Genomic DNA, 14,987 nt, shown 5'->3' on the forward strand with positions numbered 1-14,987 from the left:
GCAGCTGCAGGACATTGAGGTTTTTTCTTTTTTGCAGATGCAAAAAGACGTCCGGAAAACCGTCGCGTCTGACCTTTTAATCACCTATTAGGACACGGCTGCTGCTACCCCCCCCCCCCCCCCAACACACACGCACACGCACACACACACACACACACACACACACACACGCACACGCACCCCCACTTTCGGTTTGGAACGCGCCGATTTCGGGTCATTCGAGGTAGGCGGCTCGTAGAACACACTCGCTCCGGCCGCTACCACTAACATCAGCGGGTTACATTTCTTGTTTCTCTTCCACGCATCATCATCATCATCATCATCGTCGTCGTCGTCTCTTTGCGTGGAAATAGAAAAAGACATGCGGGGATCAGCGTCGGCGGTGGAATTATTATCGACATCATGATGGCTGATGCGTGTTCCAGAGGGATGGAGCGAGGAGGAGGTGGAGGAGGAGGAGGAGGAGGAGGAGGCGGTGGTGTTGGAGGAGGCAGACCGGGGAGGATGCTCCAACAAGCCCCGGTGTATCCCCAGCATTACGTCCAGACAGCGGCCACATCGCAGCTGCAGCAGGGTGCCGGTGGTGGTGGTGGTGGTAAGGCCCTATATAGTCACAATTCTTACATAACTGGTCGCAATTCTTTAAGATACAAAGATTTATTTTATTTTATTTATATATATATATATATATATATATATATATATATATATATATATATATATATATATATATATATATATATATATATATATATATATATATATATATATCTCTGATCATGCTATATATATATATATATATATATATATATATATATATATATATATATATATATATATATATATATATATATATATATATATATATATATATATATATATATTTAGCATGATCACATGTTTGAACCCCCCCCATGTTGAAAAAGGTGCAAACATGTTCGAAAGGATTGGTGGAAATATAGCAGATCTGCAAGCTCAGTCGTGAGCTTTTAGATCGGCTATTTCCCCAATTTTTATTAATGAAGCCCTAGCCACACATAAATGTGATTTTCTTGTGTTTGATGCCAAGAACACTATTAAATCGTTCATTGCAATTATTTGTGTGTATTTGTGTGGCTATTTCCAAAATTTTTAAACAATTTTGAAAGTATGATGTTATTGAATATAAATCAAATAATGTATTTTTCAGAGGCTTTTTGTCCCGTGTAATTTTTGTTTAAGAAGCCTAAAAGCCAAACAGAAATATTTTTCGAATGTTAAAATGCCAAAAAATGTACATATTTAAATCGTTGATCGAAATTATTTGTGTGACAATTAACCGTCAAGTTAAATTTCCTGACTGTTCCAGGCCAAGCCAGTGGTGGCGCCGTAGACATCCAGGAGCTGGCGTCCAAGCGCGTCGACGTCCAGAAGAAGCGCTTCTACCTGGACGTGAAGCAGAGCGCCCGCGGGCGCTTCCTGAAGATCGCCGAGGTGTGGATCGGCCGCGGGCGGCACGACAACGTCCGCAAGAGCAAGCTGACGCTGTCGATGAGCACGGCGCCCGACCTGCGCTACGCGCTAGGCGACTTCATCGATTACTACGCCCGCATCGGACTGCACGGGGGAGGCAACGCAACGACCACGCACCGGTAAGGCCCTAAATGATTAGCTACAGAATCGCCTCGATCGTGATTATTTGAGATAATTGCTTATTTTATTTTATTACTGACTGGCTAATTGTCGGAATGGTTTCCATCCCTCTGCATAAATTCATCGGTTGACAAATCACAGATCTACAAGCTCACAGCGTATCGCAATGTGATGCGTTGTTGTCGCTTTGCAGATGAACTATTTTAGCTAATAGCTAAAGTATAAAAAACGATTGAATAGGCCTATTATATATGGCCTGTTTTGATCATTGGTACCGGTCATTGTCAGTGATTTCTTTGTATATTCTCCGTAAGTTATTTGTCATGTCTGCCCTGTGCCATTTGTTTTGCTTACAAAGCCTATTTAGATGTTCCAATGTTCAGTGCCAAGAACCCAATCAAATCATTAATCACAATTATTTGTGTGACAACTGTCAACTGAAATGTCATGATCGTGACAGCTCTACCCACCGGCCGGACGCGGCGCAGAGCAACGGCCAACAGGCGGGGGTCCGGGGACCCCTACCCCCGCACGACGACAATGACGATCCCCGCCGCCGGCGGCAGGCCGAGCGCCGCGCCGCATCCTCCGCGTCGCCCACCGGCTCGGTGGCATCCGAGGAGCAGCCGCAGCAAGGCGCCACTCCTCACCGCGTGCTGAAGAGCGAGCTGATCGAGCGGGACAATCGCAAGTACTACCTGGACCTCAAGGAGAACCAGCGGGGCCGCTTCCTGCGGATCCGGCAGACGGTGAGCAAGGCCCACGGGACGATCGGCTACTACGGCCAGCAGGGCATCGAGCAGACCATCGTGCTCCCGGCGCAGGGCCTCATCGAGTTCCGCGACGCGCTGTCGCAGCTCATCGACGACTACGGCGACGATGATGACGACCAGCGTGGCGTCGTCGGCATAAAGGGAGAGGACGACCAGCACCCAGAGCTGCCGGACGCAGCGTCCTTCCGCGTGGACAACAAGCGCTTCTACTTCGACGTGGGGTCCAACCGCTACGGCGTCTTCCTAAAGATCAGCGAGGTGCGGCAGCCGTACCGCAACACCATCACCGTGCCGCTCAAGGCCTGGACCCGCTTCGGGGAGAACTTCCTGCGCTACGAGGAGGAGATGCGGCGCATCTTTGCCTCCTGCCACAAGGACAAGAGGACAGACGTGGCCCTGGGCAGCGGCGGCGGGGACAGCGAGGACCACGAGGATTGACGTAGCCGCCGGGTTTGAGACGTGCTAAGCGGCGGTAAGGTTGGGAGCGTGGGAGGGACATTTCCACTCGGTTTGATGTGATCAATACGTTTGATTGACTGTACTGTATACGACTATTGTCAACATGCACTTTCCCACTAGAAACCTAATTCATTTATGCTGGTATGTTCCAAAAAAAAATTGTGAATATCGTGGGAAAGTTCTTTTTTCCTGTAATGTAATGCAAAAAGTGAAACTTTCATATATTATACATTCGTCACAGACAAAGTGAAATACTTCAACCTTTTACCTTGGTGATTGCGGCATACAGCTTATCCAGTATGTCAAAATATTTGAATTTTACATGAGACCAATTCTAAACAGATTTACAATTTACTATTTGAATTACATTACGATTTTTTTTTAGAAGAAACGTTTCCACAATATTCTAATGTTTTGGAATGCACCTGTAGTCTACCAATGAATTGGTGTCTACTGGTATTGATTTTGCACAACGACATTATCATGCTTATTATGGGATGGCGGTATGAATATGTGCGCGCATGGCTGCGTGTGCGCAAGCGCGGAAAAACGGGAAGGAACGAGTATGATGATGCTTTTTTTTTATCTACAGCACATACACTTGTGTGATCATACGAATGGATACCAAGACAGTTAATCCACTCATTATTGTTACCATAAAGAAAAATACAAGTGATATTTAATATTTAAGTTCGTTTACGCTTAATTTGGCATTAGCCACGATTCTAAATATGTGAATCAAAGTAATGCTGAATTTACACTGTTGTATGACGTGTGTTGCTCGCCGGAAGTCTCTGATGTAGAAGATTCCCTATTTTCGGTGTGCGACACGTCTTATTTATACTTAGTTGCACAGCGTTGTCACGCACTGAAAGTACCCGATCCATAAGCTCAGAATTGCAGAAATCACAGCGCAATGTGTTCCAAGCTAATGTATCGAGTATTTTCGGTGCGCAACACAATACGCAACCAAGTATAAATCAGGAGGTAACACTTCCTCATAAAGGGACAAATTCATACACATAATTAATGCTTTTTTAACGCTTAATTAATGATTAACTCCCCAACAAACCCACCACGTGTGGCCCTAAACTAATGATGATAACTTTGGTTAAGTCATAGTGACTTAACAGGAATTAATGATGAATTCGAGATAAATTTATGATGAATTGTCTATCATTAATTAAGTGTTAATTACGTGAATGGATTTTTCCCTTATGAGGAAGTGTTGTTAAAATTGGGCTAAATATATATAACTTGAAAGATGTAGGCCCAACTTGTAATTGCATCATTATAAGTAGCCTAGTTATCATCTGAAAATGAACACACATAATGTTCAACGCGGAAGGAGAGGTATTTTAATGTGAAATGTTATCTTAAGTATGGCCTTAACAACAGCTGGTCTTAAAGGATACATGATACCTTTACTTGAAACACTGAGATCTCCACCTTATTGCAGCTATTTCTAAAAATGTCCTTATAAGACTGAGACAGACAGCACAGCGGCTGCTGATACCTCCATGACAAATGGGATTTCATTTGTCTTGAATGCACTCATTACTGTGTAGGTCAGTCCCTGTTTTGATAGGATAGTACTTTATTCTACATCATTCGTTTTTATTATATTTTTTTTTTAAATCATGTGGTGCTATAGGACAATGTCTGTGTTTCTAAAAAACGTTCGCAAATTAGCTGAAAATCCACACAAAAAAAAGTAATTTAAAAGCCATATCATTTTGCATTTGGTCACCGATCCCTTTGTCGCGTTTTGAAAATGGCAGGTCGTATTGTAACTTGCATGTAGGTCAGCGGAACACAGACTTCTGCCAGATGTGCATCTGAGGGCTACGGTTTTGGAGATACAAAAGTCAGACCAGTTAGAGCCTCAGCAACAGAATTATGGGCCGATCACACTGGACACTGTTTGCAGGCCGCAACACCTTTTCTTGTGCCGTCTACAAAGCAGAGCAGCTTGCAGTTTATTTCTGTCTTGAAGTTGCCTGTCACTCACTTTTTGGACCCTCCCTGGTCACACAGGAGTTGTCTTTAGAGCAACCTCTTTGTCTTTTCACCGCCTCTTAACTCTTCCGATTGGACAGAGGGGGAAAAAACAGCTATCATCTGGAGCGCTTTTATTGCTTTGAGTGCATAAATATAAGGCGACCTGCGACACAAAAACAGCAAACAAAATGCTTTCATTCACATTGATATCAGTTACAAAAAGACGCTCACAGAGGCTAAAACAGTGTCTAGTGTGAGCGGGCCTTTAGACCTTTTTCACTGCAGCCCTTTTGACATGAAATAGTCTGTAGGGTAGGGTAGGGCGTTACCAATTTTACTAATTCAAAACATTCTCACACCCGTTGTGTCAAACGGGTGATGAGTTGGGTCTAAATCTGACCCAGTGAAGCAACATGACTCCCCGAGTCCCCTGTGTCGCACATTTAAATGCAACCGGGTTCTCCTGGCTAGTCGCATGTTGACGAGGACGGATGATTTACAATTCCAAGCCGTGTATATTGCATAGTGCATATTCTCACTCCCAAATAGTACCATTAGTGACTTCATGGGACAGGATGTGACCAAACCGCAAACGTTTGACATGACAGGGGTCCCCCTTCACCTGTCCTTTGACGCCGCCCCGATCCCTTCCGCATTCCTGGAATGCAGAAGTGTCGGTTCTCAAACCCAAGACATAAAAGGGTGACGGCTAAAAAACAAACAAAAAAACGGTTAAAACGATGGAGGCGTGCTGTCTGAAGTGGACTTGTGCCACGAGAGGCACCACTGAGCGAGCCGTAAGGCGAGCGAGTCGCCGTGCTGAACGTTGCAAAGTCCGCTACAGGCGACTCGGCGCCATTCGAGTTACGTCCCGATAGGATCAGAATTATAACTCATCATTATGACAATCACTCAACAATCAACTGCCCAGCATGCGAAGTTGCGGGTACCCCCGACATGTTAAACGTTTGACTCATGGTCAAATCCGTCCCATGCAAGCCGTCACCCGTTTGCCGTTTTGAGTGTGAGAATGCGCTGGCGAACATACTGTAGGCGAACATAGCAGACCTACAAGCTAGCTTGTAGGTCTGCTATTTTTTGACAACGCTATTTAGGGGCTGTGTCCACCAAGGCATTTTTCTAGGATGGATAAATATGTACAATCAATCTGCAGTGGATATAATGATGAGCAATATACAATCTGTCAACAGCAACACATTTACAGCATGTTACCCAGCTGTCAAAATGGCTGCCGCGATAAAGGTCAATTGTAGGCGTATCGCCTTCGTTGCTCTGAAGGCCTCTGTCATCACAGGAACAGATGAAGGGTATTAAATGGTATAGGTAGTAAAGGGCTCAACATCGTGCTTAAACAGGGCTTTTAAAATAGTTCCTTGTGCTATTTACCAATGTGCTGTATTTGTAGAACGTACCATGTGTTTTCTTTTTATCCTTTTACGATGTTCTCTTCTTTCCATCGACGAGGACGCTATGAAGTTGTCTGAGTCTTAACTGCTTAAACCCTTTGTACTTCCTTGTATGTCAGATAGCGGAAATAACCAACCTACAAGATCACAACGCATCGCAACTCTTGTAGAGCTGCTATTTTAGGCGACAGTTAGCCTATTTTCGCCAAATGTGGCTAATGACTATTATGACATGCCCAGTATACTGTAGGGATGCTAAGTGGTTAATATCCAATTGAACCATAGCATCCCTATACTAGAGTGAACAGTCGGCAAACATAGCCGATCTACAAGCTCACAACGTGCAACATGCAAACTTGTAACGCGAGGGGACCCGTAGTATAGACCCCCGGAGGACCAACGTATATATTAACAATGTATATAGGGTTTAAGTGGTTAATTTAATAACTGACACATCCCACCCACCCACACCCACCCACACACAACACACACACACACACACACACACACACACACACACACACACACACACACACACACACACACACACACACACACACACACACACACACACACACACACCAAATGACTGCTGCACAGATTTCTCAAAGATAAATGTCCTTGTCAGGACGGAGCTATTGTATAATATAATATCAAGGGTATAGGTTGATGGTGGGAAAAAAATTACAAAAATGACGTCAGTGTACAAATAGTTCTAGTGTTGGCTGTCCAGTTTCTTGTTGTCTACAGAAAACAGATGCATGGTTGAACATAAGGATTAGTGGGTGTGTAACAATGTATACATTGTGGTTATGTTCACTGGAATGGACTTTGATTAGAGAGTCAATTCATTTCAATTTCAACAAAAACAAACATCAGTATTTCAACCACAAGTCAAAATAGTGTTTGGCTTGCTATTTATATTTAATATGTTTTATTTGAACCGACCCTGATACAAAATGTTAGATTTGTATATCATCTATTTGCATATCAGAGTGTAAGCTCTGTGCACAGCAACAGTTTGAGTGTTATTGGTCCGTTTGGTTCCATTTGTACACTCGAATTAAATAGATGTTACTGTGTATACAGTATGTATGTGTAGGGCCATTGAATTTGGCTTTTAGATACAGGCCTTAATGACAAACGCAGAACCTTTGAGTTTAACTTGAATTTCTTGCCTCAACTATTATACGGACAGAATGACATAAACATTTGTCTTGAGTATTAAGAGCCGAGGATTATACAGAGATGCATACAATGGTATCCTGCTCTAATCTCTTCCCAAACAAGCACTTTAAAAACAAAAACTGCTGCTTCTGATTTTGAGGGACCACTGAGGGTTAATTTATACCTCGTCACATGACAAAAAATGACATATGTTTGACACGTGTCGACTCGACACGAGATGAAGTGAAAATTAGCCTTAAGACCCATTCTGTTTTGTTTCGTTTATGATGACAATCAAATGAAGTTTCTAGCCATGAAATTAAACTCCCAATGGGGCATCCAATTCACTTTATTAAAATATTCCAAGGTAGAGATGGTTTAGAACTTGGTTAAGATGGCAAAGATGATTCAGAACTTGCATAAGAAGGTAGAGATGATTCACCAACTTGGTTAAGATGGTAAAGATGATTCAGAACTTGGATAAGAAGGTATAGATGTTCCAATGCTGTTCAAGCTAGGTGTTGTTGCACATGTATTTACCACTGTGATTCCTTTGAGATGATAATGATAATGATGAGATAATCCTGCTACTACAACGCATATCCTCTTCAATTAAATGAACAGTCTGGAAATGAGCTATAGCAACATTCCTGTTTAAAGGAATAGTTCTGTTTTTTACATTTGGATTTGATATCACACATCCCAAGGTTCTTGTCAAACCACCTTTAGTGGTTACTCAAACTTTTACTTGAGTAAAACTACAAAAGTGTTGGCATCAAAATATATTCACAGTACCAAATGTAAAAGTACTCATTTTGTAGAATAGTTGTCCATTTCACCATCATATCATTGGATTGTAATTATTAATGTATTCATCATTTTAATGTCACAGCTGGTAAAGGTGTGGCTGATTTTAATGACTTTAAGTTTAACCTATGATAATAACATTATCATTATCATTTCTTGTATTAATAATAATCTAAATCTGCAAAGTAACTAGTAACTAAAGCTGTCTAATAATTTTAGTCGCGTAGTAAGTACAGTATTTGCCTCAGATGTAGTGGAAAACCTATGAATAAATAGAAATAGAGAAGTATGAAGTATTAAAAAAATTGAAATACTCAAAGTAAAGTCCAATGCTATTGGAAATGAGTGTATCTACAAATAAAATGGATACTGGCTAGCTCAAGCCCATTTGTTTCCACTAGAATTGCTACAAAATGTTAACAAGCAATGGACATTTCTCATTAACCGTCAGGACGATTACAAAACATAATTAAAGTTTTCAGCTATTTTGACCAGAAGCTTGGGATTGTGAGTTATCAAACCCCCAAATCTAAATGAAAAAAATGCATGCCTCGTAGCAGAGGTCATCGCCAGGCTGTGTTTCCTAGCCAAACCTTTAAGCATTGAGCAGAAGTGATAGCGATTTTGGAGGTGTGCCCTCAACATGCAATTCCAATATCTGGTTGGATGTTGCATTCATGATGGTGATTTTTGTATGAAATTGGACCCCACCAATTAGGCAATTACAGGCAAACAGTATGGAGTTTGGATACAGTCATTGTCACCACAAAATCACCTTATGTGTGGGGCAACAAATCATGTCTGTGGTGCCCCCTAAGGGTGTAAGTGAAATCACTTTTGGTTCTGTGTTGGCCCCTTGGAGATCAGCCTGGCAAAGAGAAAAACAGAACTATCCCTTTAAGTAGTGGTAATGTGCATTTTCATTCCTGCTATATTAAGGACCAGAGCTTACTGTCACATAAGACTCCTGAATCCAAATGATCCAGTCCTGTATTTGGATCTACCACTAGTTGTCTTTTGCGATCTCCGTTGTACACAGTAAAATTCTCAGTGTTAATTTAACTCTGACGGTGCGTTTTAACAGCGGGCGATTCAGGATAGTATTCTCCGGAAGTGCATTATATGTCTATGAGAGCCGGAAACTACTGGCGATAGTTGGGCGAAGAGGCGAAGTGGGCGGGGGGGCGATGTTGATCTGAAAAGATGGATTTTATTTATCTTTTGGACGATGTCGTCCGGCGATCGTCCGGAGAGTCGCCCGCTGTTAAAACGTACTGTGAGAGTGTACACATGTAACCAAATGGACCTGTTGTTACAGGTCAATTTGGTTAACATTTGTACACTCTCAGAGTTACACAATTATAAATTAACACACATTTTACTGTGCAACATGCAAAATGCTTATAGAAGTGGAACATGCCATTTTACCCTTGAGCCAAAAAAAATAAAAGGTTTAGAATTAAGGAAAGGATGAAACACCATTCTTAAAATGAGTGATTCTACGATTAAAGCACTTTATAATTATGTGCACACAGGTTTTTAACCTCTCCCCCTTATTCTTCCCTCTATTTATGAGCGATAACCAAGAATTATAATAAAGAATTTTAGCATTGATTTTAGAGAAGTGTATATGGTGAAAGATGTGTAGTGTTGCTATGAAAAAAGGTGTTTGGTTTATGTATTGAATGGAGTGCCAGCATGATTGCTTCCAAAAAGTAGTGACACTAGTTCCTTATAATGATATCGTAAAAATGTGGCTTTAGATATATATTTATTAGTGATATTTTAGCGCCCCACCCCCTGCCCCAAAAAGCCCAGACTATAAAATAATCATGATATATAACATATTTTGCATTTTATAAAGAGGTGGATCGGTCCTGTACAAAGTGAGAATGGTCAACAGAGGGCGCTAATTGATAGTTTATTAACAGCTTGAATGAATGGGTTACGGACTGTTATTGCTTAGATCTAACATTTCCACCTGTAAGCCTTAAAAAAAAATCTTAGAAATGTTAATTTGATTTGTTTTCATTTTGTTGCAAATTAAAACAAATATTTCCTTTGTTTAGATGAAACAAGTTGCAAAACGACAAGGTTTAGTGTCAAACTGTCCCCAGGAAAAAATAACAAAAAAAAAAACACAAATAAAAAGAGGAAAGAAGAAAGATTTTCATGAGCCTTTTTCTATTACATGGAATGGTTTAAGCATGCGTTACTATTGCAAACACAGTAAAATCCGCAGTGTTAATTTATCATTTTGCAACTCCGTGAGTGTACACATGTAACCTAACCCTTACGGGTCCATTTACAGTTGCACACTTACGTAGTCAAATTAACCCTCCAGATTTTACAGTGAAAGGATTTGGAACAAGCAGTAATATCAGTACTGCTAACGTAGGATAATTACTCTGACATTAAAAAGTAGAAGTGCGTTTTGCTGCATCTATAGTCGTGTAGGTACGGTATAGTCATAATAATATGAACATTATGGATATTAAAACAAAGCTTTATTGTTACTTTTCCTTTGCCTCGTTGTTTTACATGGAAACTGTTCGATTGTGTTACTTAATAAAAAGGTTTAAGAGCGAAAACGACAAAACGGAACATGTTTTAAGTGTAGATATAGGTGTAATGTAAACACGTGTGTGTTCCTGTAGTCCTATAGAATATTATGAGACTCCAAATGAAGAAGCAATGCTTTGGTATCCTATAGCACTTTCTTTATTATCGTGTGTTTACTGTATCAGTTCATGTTCTACATGTATTGTACTATACTCAGTATTCATGAATTGCCTTGTTAATGTTTGTAAAAGTTACGGCATACAGTTACACAACACCTATCGAGAAAAGAAAACGGTTTTTATCTGGAGTCTATGCATGCCGAGAGTTGGGTCCCGATATTATTGAAAAAGTCTACGAAAAAAAATGGTGCTATTATTATGACATATGAAGGTGCTTATAGTTATGGACCCGGGCTCAATGCATGCAGGGGGAGATTACAACAGTAGAAATAAAATGATTAAAAAAACAACTTTAATAAACTTGATGTCTTGCTGCGATTGTGGTCATACATGGGGGTTATTTTCCAGTCATAAATGGTTAACGCGTAAACCAGTGGTGGACAAAGTACTCAACCCCAGTACCCACAGTAAAAATAATAATAATTAAGTATTCAAATCTACATGCTTTTGAAAATACTTAATTACATTTTCCTTTAAATCAATGCATTGCTTTATTGAAAATTTTAAAACATTTCAAAGATAGTGAAAATAGTAGATCTGTAGGCTCACAATGTGTCACATTTCGCCGCATTGTGAGCTTGTAGATGGAATATTTTCACTATTTTCAAAATAGGTGCATAAGTGTTTAATTCTTAATGTAACGTTTTGTAAGTTTGGGTCCATTTGGTAGTGGAGTAAAAAGTTTGTATTTGAAGTAGTGGAGTGGGGTGTAAGTCATAAGCTTCCAAAACAAATATATATATATATATATATACTCAAGCAAAGTACAGATACTCAATATGTATTTTAAATACAGTACTCAATTAAATAAACGTTGTTACTGTCCACCACTGGTAACGCGTAACTGTAAAAAAGGAGGGGAAAAAAGAAACTAGAAAAGAAATAGTGTCATTCCATTCAATGTTCAGTGTGGTTTGCACTGTCAAGGTGAAAGATTTGGAACTACAACAAATGGAATGGTTGCATGTTCACTATGAGAATGAAAAATGGTTCTCTATAGGCAAGCACCCGGAAATTAGAAAGCAATTAAGCTAATTTAAGCACATTTATACTTCTTGTTATGACGTTGTCACACGCCAAAAAATTGCAGATATACAAGCTTGCGATATAGTGATATAGTGAGCTTGTGGATCGGCAATTTTTTGGCGCTTCTTGAGTGAGTTTTTTTCTGTGTCGTTTGACCGAAGTATAGATTAGCTGAAGTTAGCGAATGTCAAGGCCTAATTAATCCAGTTCTGTTTAAAATTAACGCTGCCTACTATGTGATAGGACATTTGTGAAAAGATATATTGACAATCTAAAGAAATACAGTTTTTTATTGGTTATGAATCTGATTTACACCATCATGTGTTATATTTTCATGTAGCAGAGAGAAGGGAGGTGAAATGTATTCTTTGGAAGGTTTCTGTTTTTATTTCTCTAAACGCGTTGAAGTGATTGTCGTAGCAACGGGTGTAATGCCATTTATGGGTATAAAAAAATCAAAACGATGTTTTTAAATGTTTATCAGTTGTGTTAATTATCGTTCTGTTTTTTTCTTAGTTTTTTTGTTTTGTTAATTAAAACGTTTGACAAGATTTACAATGATTTGGAGTCGTTTCTGTTTCTATAGGCTATTCAACAGTGTGAACCCTGTCTGTCTGTCTGTCTGTCTGTCTGTATGTATGTCTATAAATCTATGACATCAATGACATATCTATGACTCCAAATTTGGGCAAACAATAGTTTGCTAATTAAATTGGACTTTATTCAAAAATAAATCTGATATATAACATTCATTTGGTGTAATAAAAACAGTGTATGCAACATGCTTCTGTTTTCACTTTATGAGCAAGAAAAGAGAACCACTGAGTAGAGAAGATGGAAAATGCTGAATCAGAATGTTCAATCCATGTCACAACTTGTTGAAGCAGGGGTTCTCAAAGTGGGGTCCGGGGACCCCCAGGAGTCCTTGAGGTGGTTCCAGGCGGACCCCAGCTAAATGAGTTAGTATAGCATCAAAACCAGTTTAACCACTTTAACCTTATACATTGATCTACAAGCTCACAATGAGCCATGTTGCGACACATGAGCTTGTAGATCTGCTATACAAATCTTGTATTGGGTAAGGCGGCAGGAAAATGTTTTCAGATGGGGGTCCTTGTGGGGGTACATTGTGGGGGTCCTTGACATGAAAATGTTTGAGAACCACTAACATCAGTCCCCCCCCCCATGGTTCCCCTGCAGACTGCATTAATGTGTTAATCACTTTAATGCTAAGTTTTTCTCTTTTCCCTGTGCTACGCCCCAGGCTGGACCCCAGCCTGGGAGAAACCTAAGTAGCAGCATATTTAAAATGGTACCCCCCCCCCCTCCAAACAAAGGTTCAGCCTTTTTATCTACAGGTAGAATTAACAACCATTGACTTCAGAGTGAGACGATAGCCAAAACAATAGACAAATAAACAAAAGGAGACTAAACATAAACATATTTAATCATAAGAAACCCAATAGATAAATCACTAACCCAACACCTAACCGACCCATTCTAAAACTTTCAAGTGACGTTTACAGGGGGAAACATGATGAAAGCATTTGTTTTCGCATTGGTAGGTCAGGAAAAAAATTATAATACTATAATAAAATTAAAATTACATTACAAAATATATATCTTTTTTTTTAAACTACATTCAAATGGCAATTTTAGCATTCGATTTACAAAAGAGAGAGACACAGACACGGAGAGAAAAAAATACTCGGGCGGTGGGGGCACAACACGGCCGATCGATCTACACCAGACTTTTCATAGCGAGCGTGTGCGTGGTGCGCACAGCGCGTTTGTTTAGATCCAAGTGATTATCAATGATACCGGCTACACCAGGCGCGCGGATACGCTGTTATATTATCTTATTAATTCATTCAAACTCTGTAGAACTTCTCTGTGTTGTGTGTGTGTGTGTGTGTGTGTGTGTGTGTGTGTGTGTGTGTGTGTGTGTGTGTGTGAGAGAGAGACACACACTGCAGGCAAAGGGGCGGGGGGCCAGGTGAAGTCAAGGCACAGACGGGTCGCCTATGTTGTTTACGGACAAAGGATGTTATGAGACAACAAAAATTAAACCTGCCTTAACAGTTGCGTGCATTAGCACACAATGAGGCTAAAGGAAACATTCTGTCTAAATCACTAAATCTCCAGTTTGCTAATTCACTACTTCTACTACTACTTCCCTATTTGAAACTTTCAATTTCTCTAAATATTATACACTTTCACGCCAGCCTACCCAGCCAGCACGCCCATTGCGTCCCATATGGTTGGTGGGCTAAACCATATGGGCCCCATGTCAGCAATGTCAGCGGGATCCACTTGGGTCCCAACTGGGATGCCCATGTGGGATATAAGTGGGTTCTATCTGGGCCTTAGGTGGGTCCCACCTAGGCAATTCTATGTGGGACTGAGGTGGGTCCTAACTGGGTTTGCCCATGTGGGCTTTAAGTGGGTACTACCTGGGCCCTAGGTGGGCCCCAATTTGGCAATTTATGTGGGGCTGACATGGGACCCATATGGTTTCAAGGTGGGCTGAACTATATGGGCCCACTTGGGCTTTCCCGTGTGGGCTATACGTGGGTTCTACCTGGGCCTTAGGTGGGCCCCACCTAGGAAATTATATGTGGGACCGAGGTGGGTCCCAACTGGGTTGCCGATGTGGGCTTTAGGTGGGTTCTACCTGGGCCCTAGGTGGAACCCAACTAGGCAATTTTATGTGGGACCGAACCTTATTGGACAGACAGGGGGACAAACACACAGGGACAGAGACAGAGGGGAGCACAGGACACTCAGTGTTGCCATGTCCTCTGATTATAAGCGAATTTGCCTTACTTTTCACCACAGTGTTGCCATGTCCCACAATTATAAACGACTTTGCCCTACTTTCACGCAATACTCTCGCTCACCCTGTGAGGTGGCTGTAAGGTGGATCTGCGATGCGAAGTGTACGACGCGTCACG

The 14,987-nt window shown here is 40.9% G+C and overlaps 1 protein-coding gene across 1 annotated transcript; it reads left to right on the plus strand.

The window, feature by feature from the left end:
- Positions 1 to 402: 402 nt before the first annotated feature.
- Positions 403 to 2,843, plus strand: purg (purine-rich element binding protein G; the record flags this gene model as incomplete). The annotated part of the gene is made up of 3 exons (XM_080419446.1): positions 403 to 595; positions 1,349 to 1,631; positions 2,093 to 2,843. The coding sequence occupies 3 exons, from the start codon at positions 403 to 405 to the stop codon at positions 2,841 to 2,843; spliced, it is 1,227 nt and encodes a 408-aa protein (XP_080275572.1).
- Between the last annotated feature and the right edge of the window lie 12,144 nt (positions 2,844 to 14,987).

Source organism: Gymnoscopelus braueri, assembly GCF_963280865.1.
Source record: "Gymnoscopelus braueri genome assembly, chromosome: 22".
NCBI classification, from domain to species: Eukaryota; Metazoa; Chordata; class Actinopteri; order Myctophiformes; family Myctophidae; genus Gymnoscopelus; species Gymnoscopelus braueri.